The sequence below is a fragment of the Taurulus bubalis genome (genome assembly GCF_910589615.1).
Source record: "Taurulus bubalis genome assembly, chromosome: 2".
NCBI classification, from domain to species: Eukaryota; Metazoa; Chordata; class Actinopteri; order Perciformes; family Cottidae; genus Taurulus; species Taurulus bubalis.
In genome coordinates this window covers 2,035,316-2,051,720 of record NC_136590.1, presented here as the reverse complement: position 1 = coordinate 2,051,720, position 16,405 = coordinate 2,035,316, and the positions used below count along the sequence as shown (strand labels likewise).

Genomic DNA, 16,405 nt, shown 5'->3' with positions numbered 1-16,405 from the left:
CCACCTCAAAGCACAGTGTATCTAAAAAGAGGACATTATCTTAATTACATCTTTAAAGGGGAAGGAGAAAGGACAGTGTTTGAGGGGTCACGGCATGGGAGCATAGGGACAAACGGTAAAGTGGGGAGGGTTTAAAAGGGCGTGTGCAGTGGAGGAGTGAGAGGGAAACAGACTGGGAGAGGAAAGGGTCAGATGTTCATGGGTCAAACGCTTGGTGAGGAGGAGTGAACAGACTGTCTGTGATCACATTCACTCAGTGGTGAATGATGCTAATGCTCAGAGCAGCCACAGGTGCCAATGGCACGAACCTGGTGCAGGAGAGCGGGCCCGTCGCGGTGAGCATAGAGCAAGTTCTGATGGGCAAGAAGAGAAAGCAGTTGTTAGTCCCAGAGGTGTTTAGAGCTCGGTTAGAGATGGTACCTCGGACGGACACAAGCCAACGAGCTGGATGAGTGAAGGGGAGCATTATCTCTAAACTAAGACTTTTGATTACAGAAGGCTTCAAATTGAACTGGATGCCAAGTCGAATAGCTTCTCTACTCTGTTGGCCACACTACTGAAGAGTCTCCTATGAGACGGAGCAACGTCTGTGGAAGCTTTTGGGTCCTCTAGGTCATTTTGAGAAGCAAAATCAATCAAAAAAACCAACACAAGTCTCATGAGGCTGTTGTTTGCAACACTTCTTCTGATTGTTGAGAGAGAAGAACCTTTATATGGATACTTTTGAGGCAAACATCCGCTACACCTCTGGGTATAAGGGTCTGGGCAGTTTGTGAGTTTGCCTCCATGAGACATGAGAGGTCTCTACAGCCCTCCAGCAGATACTGCTGCAGACCTTAAGAGAGGAGGCATGCCACCAGTCAAAGCTGTCTGATCCACAACACGTTAACTTACAAAAGGTTGGCAGACAGTCTGGTAGATTTGAATTAGCATGGGTTATTACAGGGATTCCCAAAGTGTGGGCTGCCTCTAGGGGGTGCGCGAGAGGAAAAATGTAATGGTGGTCTAATGGTGTAATAATTAATATTAAACATAATTTGTTTTTTTAATTAAAAAATTTCCCTTTGTAATATTTAAATTTAAAATTAAAAACGTACTATTTAATAAATAGATGCACTACCGGTCCGGCTGTCTTTTACATACACACTAGCTAGCCTAGCTTGTGCACCAAACGTCATTTCATTCATTCAGCAACATCCATGAAAATATGTTAAACTGGCTGAAATCGGTGAAGCTGTCAGGTGGGACATCTGAAGCTATCAGTAATAAAAGAGGAGAGGGACAGAGAGAGAGGGAGGAACCGGAGGGAGAGAAACGGAGAGGTGCGTTGGGGAGAGACCGGGAGAAGAAACCGACCGGGAGTCGGAGAAAGAGGAGACGAGAGTGAGCATCAGACTGGGAAAAAAAAGAGAAAATATGATGACAATTATCTGGGTCTGGGCTTCACTTGGATTGGCAATGCAGATTGCCTGAAGCCACAGTGCGTGTTGTGCAGTGAGGTTCTGGCTAACAGCTGTCTGAAGCCTCTTATTTGCGCCGCCACCTGAACACCAGCATGCCAGTGCAAGTCAGAAGCCCCTCACATTTTTTAGATCAAAATTGGAAAAGCTACAAAACAACCAAAAACAATTGCAGTCTGATTCACGTGAGTCTCTCAAAGTGAGAGACTCACGTCTCTCACTTTCTCCCTCTCTATCTCTCTTGCTGCAGGCTGCACTGCATGTGAAAATCCTCATATGGACTCCTCCTTTTTTATTTATATCTGTTTCTGAGCCTATCATGTGCCACTCTTTGTTCTTTACGTGGCTTACTGTGTTTAAGTAAATAAATGTGAAATGCAATCTGCCTCTGAGCCTGTGTGTGTGTCCTCGCCATCCCTATTGCTCTTTAAAAGTGACGCCTTGTGTAAAAAAAAAAATGATGCCTTGCGCGAGCAAACAGTTCTCGCATTGGTCCGATTTTATGTGGCTATAAATAGGCTCTGTTGCGTTTTTTTTTTAAGGTGTGGGGGATTGGGGGTGCGTGAACCCGGTCGGGATGTAGAAGGGGGTGCGTGGCCTAAAACGTTTGGGAACCGCTGGGTTATTACAATGTAGCCTACATGCTGCTGCTACAAGACAGTCAAGTAGAATGCTGTTGTTGAATCAGATTACATGATTAGCATCTTTTCTAAACTATTCTCAGAAACTTAGTGTCAGTAGGAAAACAAATGATTTAACATTCCTTGTCTTTGAGACTTGTCTTTCTAGAATTGTAAAAAGGTGGTAGTTAGCGTCGTAGCATGGTTGATGCCGTAACATGGTTAGCTTTGGAAAATGGTGGCAGTTGTGGAACAGAAATTGGTTAAGCTTGTACAACATTGGTGGTTAACACTGTAACATGTGGGTAATGTTGTGAAACGGTGGCGGTTAGCGTTATAACACATGGCTAGAGTTGTGAAATGGAGGTGGCTAACGTTATAACACGTGGTTAGAGTTGTGAAATGGAGGCGGCTAACGTTATAACACATGGTTAGAGTTGTGAAATGGTGGTGGTTAGCATTATAACACGTGGTTAGAGTTGTGAAATGGTGGTTGTTAGCGTTATAACAGGTGGTTAGAGTTGTGAAATGGTGGTGGTTAGCGTTTTAACAGGTGGTTAGAGTTGTGAAATGGAGGCGGCTAACGTTATAACACATGGTTAGAGTTGTGAAATGGTGGCGGTTAGCATTATAACACATGGTTAGAGTTGTGAAATGGTGGTGGTTAGCGTTATAACAGGTGGTTAGAGTTGTGAAATGGTGGTGGTTAGCATTATAACACATGGTTAGAGTTGTGAAATGGAGGCGGCTAACGTTATAACACATGGTTAGAGTTGTGAAATGGTGGCGGTTAGCATTATAACAGGTGGTTAGAGTTGTGAAATGGTGGCGGTTAGCATTATAACAGATGGTTAGAGTTGTGAAATGGTGGCGGTTAGCGTTATAACAGGTGGTTAGAGTTGTGAAATGGTGGTGGTTAGCATTATAACACATGGTTAGAGTTGTGAAATGGTGGTGGTTAGCATTATAACACGTGGTTAGAGTTGTGAAATGGTGGTTGTTAGCATTATAACACATGGTTAGAGTTGTGAAATGGAGGCAGCTAACGTTATAACACATGGTTAGAGTTGTGAAATGGAGGCAGCTAACGTTATAACACATGGTTAGAGTTGTGAAATGGTGGTGGTTAGCGTTATAACACGTGGTTAGCGAAACAGCGGTTAGTTTAACCCCTCCGGGTCTTGAAGCGTGCTGGCGTGCTTGACGATGTTTACGTTTTTTAAATATTAATAGCTCTGCGAAAAAACGGAAATAAGAATCCGCTGTTGTTAGATCCGCCAGACTCTGTAGTTTCCGCACCCCTCCCCTGTGTGTTCTTACGTGTCTCTCACAGGAGCTGACAGCCTGTGGAGTCTGTGTCGAGCTTCGACTTTCACCGTGATTTGTTAATTCAGGTGTCCGTCGACATTTTGTGTGAAATTACCCAATGAACACTCAGGAATACCTACCCACCTACACTGCACAAAGCCACAGGCTTTCAGTAAGATAGACAACACACCACCCACCTGACAACCAGTGTGTTTTTGCAGTGTACTACAAGAACACACAGAGACAGCAGCTCTGCTCCGATCAGCTGTTCAGTTTTACTCTGCGCGAAGCGACACACGACCATGTGCTGGTAAAAAGTACATAGTACGTTCACAAGAGATATGAAGAATTTCAAAAATCAAGCTTCAATTTTTCAGCTGTAGGGCCATATTATCACTTTACACTTGTGCCTTAGGACAATGGTGTCGTATTACATAGAGAGCTGAGATTGTTCTGCAATGTTTGATGTAACACATGTAGGGTATGAATCTCATATGCAAGTGCCTTTAAAAGGTGAATTTAAGAAATTATGTAAAATCAAGAAAAAGGCCTAAGACCCTGAAGGGACTTTTGTTATATACAGAACTATACAAAAACTATAGTTTGTTGTATTTGTTGTTGTATGTTGTATAAAGACAATTATTGACATTGCATTGCCTGTTATAACAACATCAAACTCTTACGAAGAGGAGAAAACAAAATACACTGTCACGTGTCGGTCTACATTGAGGTCAAGCACAACGATGCAGGTCAATGCTCCCCATGTGTGTGGCTCATGGAGTAGAGAGGTCGTTCTGTCACCACAAGGTCGGAGGTTCAATACCTGTCCTGCCCACATTTTGCATGTGGAAGTGTCCTTCACAGCAGCCCACTGATCCCAGAATGCTAAGGATGGTTGATTGCAATAACTTCTTATTTAAAGGAAATAACTTGGCCATGTCCACACTACTAAGTTTCATTTTAAAACTCATATCTTTTGCTATGTTTACACTGAGCGCCTCACTGTCTCATGAGCTGCCACACAACCAGCCGCAGGAGTTGAGTTTGGAGACGTGATGCACTTCCTGAAAGTCTATTTACTTTGCTCAGTTTTCTGCAGCAGTTGAGAAATCTCTCTTCTTCGCTCACCTGCAGCGTGATACTTTTCAGCAGATGCTTGTTCTGGAAGAGTCTTTCAACATTAAATGTTTTGTTGTTTTCTAATTTCTCGCCACATATCAAGCATACAGGTCTGGTTGGCAGTCAAAGCAAAGTAATACGTCCACGCAGAATTAAACTCTCTATTTTTCTCCGTGACTTTTCTTTTGTTTTATTTATCCATTTATTGATCGTTTATTGAGAGCTCTGTGATGTGTAAATCGCAATAACATATAAGGTGAGCCATCGCCTGATTCTAACCAGAACATTCTCATGTTTTTGTGGTGACTTACCTTCTGGTCTGTACTGGGCAAAGATGGTGACCACCTGTCCAGCTCCCTTCAGTGCTGCTGCTGCTTGTTCATGTGTGGCTCCTCGTAGGTCAATGCCATTTACCTGTGTTAACAACAAGGAACAGTCCAAGATTAGTTGGGTGGAATGTCTGTTTCATTGGACTCAGACACTACAATGACCTGGAGCACAGATGAAGACAGTCCCCCCTATGTGGCAGACTGAGCGATTGTTATATAAAACTGTAAATCATGGCTTGTTTTATGAAAAAAAGCCCCAAACTGCTGTATTTGGTTGTATTGAACACCATAAGTAATATACAAGTGAAATATATGGTTTGGTACATGAGAAAATTAAAATGTCACAGATGTGCGCAAATGGAAATTTTGGAGACCTCGCCTGAATTTTCTCTGTACTAAACCCTCTCTAACTTCTGCTTCACTTTATCAAAGTCAACCTTTGCAGAGAGAATGTTCACATATTGAGTTATGATTTGGGTTAGAGAATGTTCACATATTGAGCTATGATTTGGGTTAGATAATGTTCACATATTGAATTATGATTTGGGTTAGAGAATGTTCACATATTGAGCTATGATTTGGGTTAGAGAATGTTCACATATTGAGCTATGATTTGGGCTAGAGAATGTTCACATATTGAGCTATAATTTGGGTTAGAGAATGTTCACATATTGAGCTATGATTTGGGTTAGAGAATGTTCACATATTGAGCTATGATTTGGGTTAGAGAATGTTCACATATTGTGCTATGATTTGGGTTAGAGAATGTTCACATATTGTATTATGATTTGGGTTAGAGAATGTTCACATATTGAGCTATGATTTGGGTTAGAGAATGTTCACATATTGAGCTATGATTTGGGTTAGAGAATGTTCAAATATTGTGCTATGATTTGGGTTAGAGAATGTTCACATATTATATTATGATTTGGGTTAGAGAATGTTCACATATTGAGCTATGATTTGGGTTAGATAATGTTCACATATTGAATTATGATTTGGGTTAGAGAATGTTCACATATTGAGCTATGATTTGGGTTAGAGAATGTTCACATATTGAGCTATGATTTGGGCTAGAGAATGTTCACATATTGAGCTATAATTTGGGTTAGAGAATGTTCACATATTGAGCTATGATTTGGGTTAGAGAATGTTCACATATTGAGCTATGATTTGGGTTAGAGAATGTTCACATATTGTGCTATGATTTGGGTTAGAGAACGTTCACATATTGTATTATGATTTGGGTTAGAGAATGTTCACATATTGAGCTATGATTTGGGTTAGAGAATGTTCACATATTGAGCTATGATTTGGGTTAGAGAATGTTCAAATATTGTGCTATGATTTGGGTTAGAGAATGTTCACATATTATATTATGATTTGGGTTAGAGAATGTTCACATATTGAGCTATGATGTGGGTTAGAGAATGTTCACATATTGAGCTATGATTTGGGTTAGAGAATGTTCACATATTGAGCTATGATTTGGGTTAGAGAATGTTCACATATTGAGCTATGATTTGGGTTAGAGAATGTTCACATATTGAGCTATGATTTGGGTTAGAGTTGGACCTTACAGCTGCATCATTTCAAAGTAATAATCATCCTGAAAGTGATTTTTTTATAGGCGGACCTGAAACCTTTTTTCATTTCTTTCTGTGTGTCATCTTCATTTACTCTTAACCAGTAACATGTAAACTGATATTTACACATCTGAACACAATCTCACATGTGTACCTTTTAGTATAACACTCACATTATTCAAATAGCCCTAGTGGTTGCAGAGATACACCCTTTTTAGTTTGGGGATGACATTTTAGAGGAAAGGGCCTAAAAATAGGTTGGTTTTCAAAAGGTTAACTTTATACCAAACCAGTGCAAACACATGGTAACCTTCCATGGGACGACACTTGACAGTAGGTGCATGTTTCTTTCTTTTTTAAATTCCAGTTAAGTGTCATGTATCTAACATTGCTAACAATGCTAACAACGGTATGTACTGCACTTCTCCGAAGTTCACTGTTTGTCTCATTGCTAATGACAACATTTTAAGTTTCCAGAAAACACTAGTTGCTGGTAAATAACCATAATAATGACCATATTCAAATGGCTCAAATGTGACAAATTAATTTCAAGGCCATAATCGTGAGGACTTCAAATATATTCTTGATGGCACGTGTATAAGTACCTGGACGTTCTTACACATTCTATTCAGAATATTGTGTGTTTGGTGTGTTTTGAGTTAATATTGCGTGTTGATGATCTTCTGATAAGTCTGAATCTGTGTCAGCTCTTTACCGTTTGTGAAAACACATGAATGCAAAATGCTGACTGTTGCATGTTTCATGTCTCATGTCTCAAACTTCTGAGTTCACTGTGAGACGATTCCAAAGGAAGTGGGACTGGATTTAAAGGCTGAAATCACAAATATTTCATTTTATGGATTTATTAATCAATGGGTTTTTTTCATTTAAATTGTCAGAAAAGTGAAAATGTGCTCAAATTGATGTTCTGTTGATCAACTAAAGGATAAGTGATAATTGTCTTAATTCTCCTGGAGTGAGATTTATACAACCAGCCCTTTTAGTCGACATAACTTTGAATATTACTGGAAGTATTGGTTTGGCAAAATGTTGGCCTTACCCAGCTTCATTTAATGAGTTAACTGCTAGCCTACTGTTTGTCTGGATTATAGGGAGAAAACCCACGCAAAAAATAACTACAGTGCTGTTTAAAGCTAATAAGATACAATGAATGGGTTCTGATGGGAAACCCACCAGTGAACAGGTTCAGCATAAAATAAACATTCTAGTAACAACAGTAACTGTACAGCTGGTAATATTGGAAAAATACCGCAGGGATGAAAAAAAAGAGCATGTGTGTTTGGCCTTGAAAATATATCTAGGCCAGTAGGACTATTACACTCTATAAATATGCGGGGAACACACGGGTTGAACTCTTTAGAAGTGGATCTGTGCTGGCAGTGAGGGAACCTTGTTGTTTGCAGCTTTGTTCTATGAGGTCTCTTTGTGATCACTTCTGATTTTCATCATTAATTTTGTATGTACGCAGCTTGTATTCTAAAATATTAATTTCTACTGTACACCACTTGATCCCAAAGTCTGAATCCAGACGGTGACTTATCAATAATGGAGCCATGACTTACGATCCGAATCCATTTAAAAAACGTTCCCCAACGTGGCCGTGTGTCTTGTCTGGACTCACCGATAAGATCTGGTCGCCTCGCCTCAGCTCTCCACTCAGGTCTGCGGGCCCTCCCGCCAGGATGAAGGAGACGAAGATGCCCTCTCCGTCCTCGCCGCCCACGATGTTGAAGCCCAGGCCCGTGGAGCCTTTGTGGAGCACCACCTTCCTGGGTTCCCTGTACAGACAGTTCAGATAGTACATCAGCTCGGGGGAGTCGTCGGGTTTCAGCATCTTGGGCTCGGGCGGCGGACGACAGAGAGGTAGACGACGATCGCGAATTACGTGGACCGAAGCCTCGGCGATGCTTCGCTCAGCCGCCGGATCTCAGAGACTGCCGGAGCTCCACGGGGGGATGGTGCTCTACTTCGGATCGCTTGTCCCCAATTCAGTTGTGACGGAAAAGGAACCTCGTCACATGCTCACACACACTGGCTTGATTGCTCCCTCTCTCACACTCACACAGACACACGCGAGGATTCATGCATGGGATGGCGTCAGACATACACTGAAGGACAGAAGCTCCTTTAACACAGACATACTTTAGGCCAGTGTTTTTCAACCTTTTTTGAGCCCACCAAAAAAAAGTTACAAAATGTCACATTGTTATGCTACAATGTGACATTTTGGAACTTTTTGGGTTACAGCATGTATGGTAAGTCGCTATTTTAAGAGTATTTAATTACGCTACCAGCCACTATATTGCAGGCTCAGATGCTCATCAATGGAAAACTATTTGCGGCAACTAAATCATATTTTTTGGGACCGATTAATGGAAATTGGATATTTTTACCCACGGCACACCTGACAATGTCTCACGGCACGCTGTTATATTCCTTAATGTAAAACCTGTTGCCCTCCAGGGACAACCATAAAGTTGATATGAAAATGTCTGTTGTTCAAGGAGGCAATGCAGAGTGCCACCTATTGTCTGAAGACAGTACTTATATCTACCACACTAAATACTGACATCAAACCATTTCTTCATGAATGAACGTCACCATGAAGGTAAGCAGCATGCTGCCACCTGCTGGTGAATACATGAACTACAGGAGCATGAAAACACAGAGCTAGATCATTGGGAGCTCTGGGCCTTTTTCTTTCTAGAGCAAAGCTGTGAATATTTGATGAATGTTTCTTGTTCAACAGAACCAACCATGCGTCCTCTGCGGTTCTCCACATGTTCCGGTACCCCGTTAGTCAACAGAGCCCGCCTCCTGTTCACATCCGTTTCTGGCTTTAACACAAACTACTGTGTGTAACATACCTTTGTTAGTGACAGCACCCTCTCTATGAACTATGAATACTGAATATAGGCATAAAGACAACTTATGTGGATCAGGATCGGGGATCAAACCCTGGCCCTCTTGCTGTGAGGGGACCGTGCTAGCCAATGCATCACCGTCCTTTTCCTTATCTTATCGTTATTAATATAGCGCGAAATTACACCATTTCGTCAAATCACCATCCTTAGACTCTCCACGACTCCAGTGTCTGTCTTCTATTGGTATGCAGACACAGCATTTATCAAATCTAGCAAATCAAATGGAAAGGGACAGAGGCATTTTAAAAGTAAAGACATTTGTATTCTCCAATTTCAGACGGCAGCATTGTTGTCTTTCAGCAGCAAGTGGCAAACTGAGAGAGGATTGGTTCCTTGGATTGTTGAATTCATAAAAAAAGAAACTCTGACACACAACTGTTCAGCCGGCAGAGGATTCACATTCATACCATATGGAGAGGAGCTACCGTGTTCATGGAACTAAAAAGACGGTTGCGTACTACTACTACTACTACTACTACTACTACTGCTACTACTACTACTACTACTACTGCTACTACTACTACTACTGCTACTACTACTACTACTACTACTACTACTGCTACTACTACTACTACTACTACTACTACTACTACTACTACTACTACTACTACTACTACTACGTCACCAGTAAAAAGTAGGTTTTGTTTCATTGATAATAGCAGAGCAGTATCACATATGTTGACATTCTCTACTTCATGCTTTTTACTTCTACTTCAAAAGGTATTATTACCTTTGTCTGATAACTTTAGTTACGTTGCAGATTCAGGTTATTAATACAAAAATGCAAACAACAAATAAACTATGATGGAATATCAAAGGATAAGACATGATGAGTATGTCTTCTCCCTGGAGGGAATTTACAAACTAGCCAGCATAAAGTCATTCAAATGAGCTCCACCTTTACCAGCTGCAACATTGATTATAACCCAATAATATATTAAACATTATTCTGAAATAGACCCTTTTTGAAGGAAAGTATTAAATGAATGACTTGTACTTCTTCCACCACTGGACAACATTGTGTAGGTGATCAGTCTTCATCAGAGCCCTAAAGACGGAGGGAAGAGGAGGAAGGACGAGCATGCTAGCTTGAGAAAACAACACCAAAGAGTGGTGAATGAAGGGAGCAAGCGTCTGAGCACAGGAGAAAACCTGGTGGTTATCAAGGAAGGAACACATCGTCACCTTCCTAAAGTAATGGCCTAAGTAATGTATTGCCTAAATCATCTCCTCATGATACTGGCCACCTCTGGTAAAATCTCCTACATCCTCAGTTGAACAGATCATGTGATTCTACCCCTGTAGTATAATTCTATGTCAAGAGTGTGAATTAGGACATTTTATTTTGCCTAAGTCAAAAGACAATGTGATTTAGGCCAATTTACAAGCTTTTCAAGAGGGCAGTTTGAAGCTAGCATTTAAGCTAGCAATTTAGTTAGCAGTCAAAGTCAAAAGAAATGTGACTTAGGCAAATTTACAAGCTTTTCAAGATGGCAGTTTGAAGCTAGCATTTAAGATAGCAATTTAGTTAGCAATCAAAGTCAAAAGACAATGTGACTTAGGCAAATTTACATGTTTTTCAAGATGGCAGTTTGAAGCTAGCATTTAAGCTAGCAATTTAGTTAGCATTTGTCAATGAAAACCTCACTGGAACATAATATTAGCAATCATAACGTCAGTTGACCGGTATCACAGTAAGCCTGTTGTGCCGTGTCTAGAGGCAGCTTGTGCATTATATTACATTTGGTCAAGTTTTTTGTGTTTTCTGAAAAACCTGAAAAACCTGAAAAAATGACTTGGGCCATTATTTTAGGACGGTGATGTCATGGTATCACGGCATGCCATGCATATGGAGGGATGGGACACAGTGGCGGAGTGCAGAGAGGTGGTGGTGGTGGAAAGTACCTGGTGAAGTCCGAGTCGGGGAACAGGCTTAAGTGATATGGGAGGGGGACGGAGTGGAGGAGGCTTTTGTCACACTCCACTGGGGAATAGTGTCGGGGGGAGGGGGCTTTGTCACATAGTTTGTTCACAGTGCTGTAAACTGGCTCAGGAGGCCTACAGTGGAGCGAGAGACAAGAGCAGAGGTTAGTGTCCAGAGACAAGGGGAGGTGTCTGGGATCAACACAGATGATGGAGACACGGGGAGGAGAGACAGGAAGAATAATAGAAATAAAGCAGCAAGCTGATTGGAATACTTCTGTATTGCACGAATGATTATTCTTAAATTCTGGATTTCTAAAGATAACCCTTGTATCAGGGGATTTTTGAAGTCTTTCCTCTGGAAAAGTTGACCCACACCCTCCATGACAATGTCAAGGGATTTGTCAAGACATGGAAACCGGTCTTAGACGTGGTGGATCCTTGCTCTGCCAGATTAAAAATCCATATCACATTTTGATATCCTTAATTGCAGGAGTGCAGACGTTAACACACACTTCTTACATATGATGTATAGCATTCCTCCAACGTTGGTGCTTTGTAGTGAAAGAGGTTCTTCACGGTTAACCATTCATCATGTGGTGGTGGTATCAATATTAGTTGATATTTAAGAGCTTAAATGATTTATAGTTTCAATGATTTCAATTTATGTTATGGTTAAGTAGTCAGCAAACGGATGCAGGAGTTTTTAAAAGTTGTGAACTAATATTGTGATCTTCAGGTTAATCATCATAGTCATGAAGTCAGTGAAGTGACTCACAACGCAATACATATATTCACTTTGCTAACGTTAGCCACCATTAGCTTGTGGGAAGACTGTAGCTGCAAAACCCCAGAGTGTGTTGGATTGCTTATCAATGTAACTTTATTAGCAAGAGACGGTTTGTGTTATTTCTTCTTTTTAATGTGTAGCATTCCCATCTTTACCTAAATGAAGAACTCCAAGAAGTTATTTCCATAGGCTGGGGAAGTTAAATCCATATTTGGGAACATGATACTTGCTGACATCCTGCATGTCAGCTGTAGCTCTCTAGCTTTAGGATTTAGGATAGAGTTGTTCATGTTCACGAATATTCTTGGACTATTTTAGGCCACAGGAATAGAGGGTTCCCTTGAAAAAAAAGACATTGGGATTATTGATTGGATTTTGGAGTATTGCAGAAAAAAAGCTTCAAGTTTATGATACTGACATCAAACAAACACATGAGACCTCTGTTTGTCACGTCTATTTGTGAAACGTTAGTATGACCATGTCAGTCTTCAGTCATGTGACTTGTTCCTATAGTTAGTCGTTAGCAGTGAAGCTATCGACCACCTCGTCTCCTAAAGCTACATACATGGTTTTGTTCCCTAAACCTGACTTCTCATGAAAAGAGAAGTTTATTTTGAAAGGACACACTGCGTGTAGTGAGTGTTTTGACTCGCCATGACTCATTTCCTCAGTTTGGACTCATTCGTGCAGCACTGTACACATTTAAACCAATGCATTTCCATGACTTTTAACCACATTTCCATGACTTTTAACCAAATTTTCATGACCTTTAACCAAATTTTCATGACTTTTAACTACATTTCCATGACTTTTAACCAAATTTCCATGACTTTTAATCAGATTTCCATGACCAAACATTAAGTGAAATCTGGGTGTAAACAGTAAAAAGTGAGTAAATGTAGTATTTAAACTAACAATGAGAACACAAAGCATACAGTAAACCTTAACCTTTTAAGCCCCGTTAAGCACCAAGGCATTTTTTAGGATTTAGCTCGAAATAGCATACCCAAACTAAAAAGGGTGTATCTCTGCAACCACAAGGGCTATTTGAATAATGTTGGTGTTATAATAAAGGCAACCCTTGTGAGCTTTTGGTCAGATGTGTAAATATTAGTATATATGTTGCTGGCTAAGAGTAAATAAAGATTGAAACACAGAACAAATAGAAGTTCCAGGTCCGCCTATAGAAAAAAAACACTTTCAGGATGATTATCTCCTTGAAATGATGCTTCACTAAGAAGAAGCCCTGAGGCTCTCCCAAATCATAGCACAATATGTGAACAGTCTCTCTGCACTGTTTTCACTTGAACAAGTGAAGCAGAACAAAGTCAGATTGGGTAAAGTACAGAGAGAATTCAGGCGAGGTTTCCAAAATTTGCATTTCGGCACATTTGCGCATATTTTCGCGCATCTGTGACATTTGAATTTTTTCATGTAGCAAACCTTATATTTCACTTTCATATGACTTATGGTGTTCAATAAACCTGTATCAGTGTGGATTTACTGGGGGAAATGCATTTTTTCAACAAAAAAATAAAGTTTCAAAATGTGCTGACTCAGCGATTTATGTTGCTGTGTTCTTTGGTTCATATCTCGGTGATGCTTTGCAGCAGAGTGATTTGGTGAATAGGTTTGGAATCTGTGTGGAATTGTCTTGCTTTTTGCTATTTGTCTTTTTCTGATAGCACCAAGCTACGGGCTGCTAGTTCCGGAAACATGCAGAGTGGGCTGACTCGTGACAAAATTATAACTATTTTATTTTAATAATTATTTTAGTTGGTGTTTGAGTTGTGTTGAAATGGCTGACTAATTATTGTAGCCCAGGTTCTCTTGTTTAATTTGATGTGTAGCATCAATATATTTGTTTATGATTATTGTAATATTTTACACAGTTTAATTAAAATTTTAAAAAAGGACCTATATAGGTGCGGGGCTTGACACAAATGAATGAGACAATAGTTTGATTAAAAGAATAAACATTTATATAGATGCCTGTATGTATGCCTGCTTATATTTTGAGTCTTTCTTTTAAAAGCATATTAATTATTTCAAACTCAGCGTAAATGAACGTCATGAACACATGAATATAACACATTTACATGAACACATGAATATAACACATTTACATGACTTTTACTAAACTTTTGGGGTTTTCATTTTTTCGAGGACTTTTCCAGGCCTGGAAATAAACATTTTAAAATTCCATGACTTTTCCAGGTTCTCCATGACCGTAAGAACCCTGTTTATAACGTGCATGAATTGTGAAAATGGCCCTAGTTCCCATTTCAGAACCAACTTTAATTAAATTAACTTAATTCAACAGGGAATAATCTTCTCTTTTGTACATGCCAACGTTGTTAAAAGTCACCATATTTTGTAGATAATAGAAACATTATCTCTGAGGAGAGATTTAGGTAGAAACATTTAACAGTAATTCAGAATTTATACGTCACATATCATCAGGCATCCGATTCACAACGTAAACGTGTAATAATGTAATTTCTATTTCAAACGATTTGTTGCGATAAAAAACACAAAGAATGAGGAGCATGCAGCGGCATGCTGTAGGGGCTAAATATCTCACCTCAACTGGAAGTGCTGGGAATCAAACCTGTGACCCTCCCCGTCATCTAACGAGGGGTTTCTAATGGGACGGAAAAAGTCAACTTTTCATAACCAACCATTTATAACCATCTTTTACCATAAAATGCTGCATTATTCCCATTTTCAATTCACACAGTTGGTTTCCACACACATGAAGACACTGGAGAGATACACTCGGTGGCATGCTACAAAGAACAACACAAGACAGCTGACAAAAGAAACAGTAGTAGTAGTTCATGAACTACTACTAGTAGTTCATGAACTACTAGTAGTTCATGAACTACTACTAGTAGTTCATGTCTGCAGCAGAGGAGTTCTACTGTGCTGCAGACATGAACTAGTAGTTCTACTGTGTTGCAGACATGTACTAGTAGTTCTACTCTGTTGCAGACATGTACTAGTAGTTCTACTGTGTTGCAGACATGTACTAGTAGTTCTACTCTGTTGCAGACATGTACTAGTAGTTCTACTGTGTTGCAGACATGTACTAGTAGTTCTACTCTGTTGCAGACATGTACTAGTAGTTCTACTGTGTTGCAGACATGTACTAGTAGTTCTACTGTGTTGCAGACATGTACTAGTAGTTCTACTGTGTTGCAGACATGTACTAGTAGTTCTACTCTTCTGCAGACATGTACTAGTAGTTCTACTCTGTTGCAGACATGTACTAGTAGTTCTACTCTGTTGCAGACATGTACTAGTAGTTCTACTCTTCTGCAGACATGTACTAGTAGTTCTACTGTGTTGCAGACATGTACTAGTAGTTCTACTGTGTTGCAGACATGTACTAGTAGTTCTACTGTGTTGCAGACATGTACTAGTAGTTCTACTGTGTTGCAGACATGTACTAGTAGTTCTACTGTGTTGCAGACATGTACTAGTAGTTCTACTCTGTTGCAGACATGTACTAGTAGTTGTACTGTGCTGCAGACAGTCTGTTGATGTCCCCCCCCACACACACACACACACACACACACACCTCCACCTCCACACTTCTCTCTTCCTCATCCTCCTCCAGTCTCCTCTCTCTCTGTGACCAACTGTTGTGTGTCTGCTGTTCGAACATGAAAACAACATCACCAAGAAGACTCTGTCCCTTCTGGCAGAGGAAATGAAAACCATCTGTCATCATCATAATAACAGCTACACTACATCACACACACTCCTGTCCTGGACATTTCAGTATCAGGAGAAGTAAATGTGTGAAGCCTGCGATATAGAGCTGAGGAGTTTGGGTGGGTTCACATTCATATCTCAACACAACTAACGGACATGGCAGCCCGATCAGAGGCAATATGAGCGTGAACGTTGTAGGAGTCCAAACAAAATGAGGTCACTTCATGTGCTCACACTGTTTTCCTCCAGCAAGCAGAAGGCACAGACCAGAGAGGAGGGTGAACACTGCAGGACGGAAGCTTAATGCAAAGGTCAGAGATCAGACGTGTGAAGGATGTCTTTCATTTAAAAGACAGAAATATTTCACGCCAGCTGTTATCCTACTGAGTCTCCATAAGGACCCACTGGTGAGGTGCAGAAGCCACAGAGGTCTGGACAGCCGGCTGTTTCTCCTTCACAGCCGAGGCAGCCGGTCAGTCCAGATCACACCCAAACGCAGCGGCCTCGGGAGCACCCGTAGGTGCCATTTAGAAAGGGAAGTACAGCTGGCCTGTGGAGATGCGGTTTCTGTTATTCATGAGCCTTTAACTCAGGGGTTGGAGTTC

General features: G+C 40.5%; 1 protein-coding gene across 1 annotated transcript in view; it reads right to left on the bottom strand.

Annotated features, from left to right (window-relative positions):
* Positions 1 to 16,405, bottom strand: part of dlg2 (discs, large homolog 2) — a gene marked incomplete at its 5' end in the record, with an annotated part of 93,144 nt that overhangs the window by 19,083 nt on the left and 57,656 nt on the right. Inside the window, 5 exons of the mRNA XM_079214259.1 lie at positions 309 to 353; positions 4,819 to 4,921; positions 8,065 to 8,221; positions 11,273 to 11,425; positions 14,665 to 14,724. Of these exons, the coding sequence (XP_079070385.1) occupies positions 309 to 353; positions 4,819 to 4,921; positions 8,065 to 8,221; positions 11,273 to 11,425; positions 14,665 to 14,724 (518 nt within the window). The remainder of the gene's footprint in view (positions 1 to 308; positions 354 to 4,818; positions 4,922 to 8,064; positions 8,222 to 11,272; positions 11,426 to 14,664; positions 14,725 to 16,405) is intronic.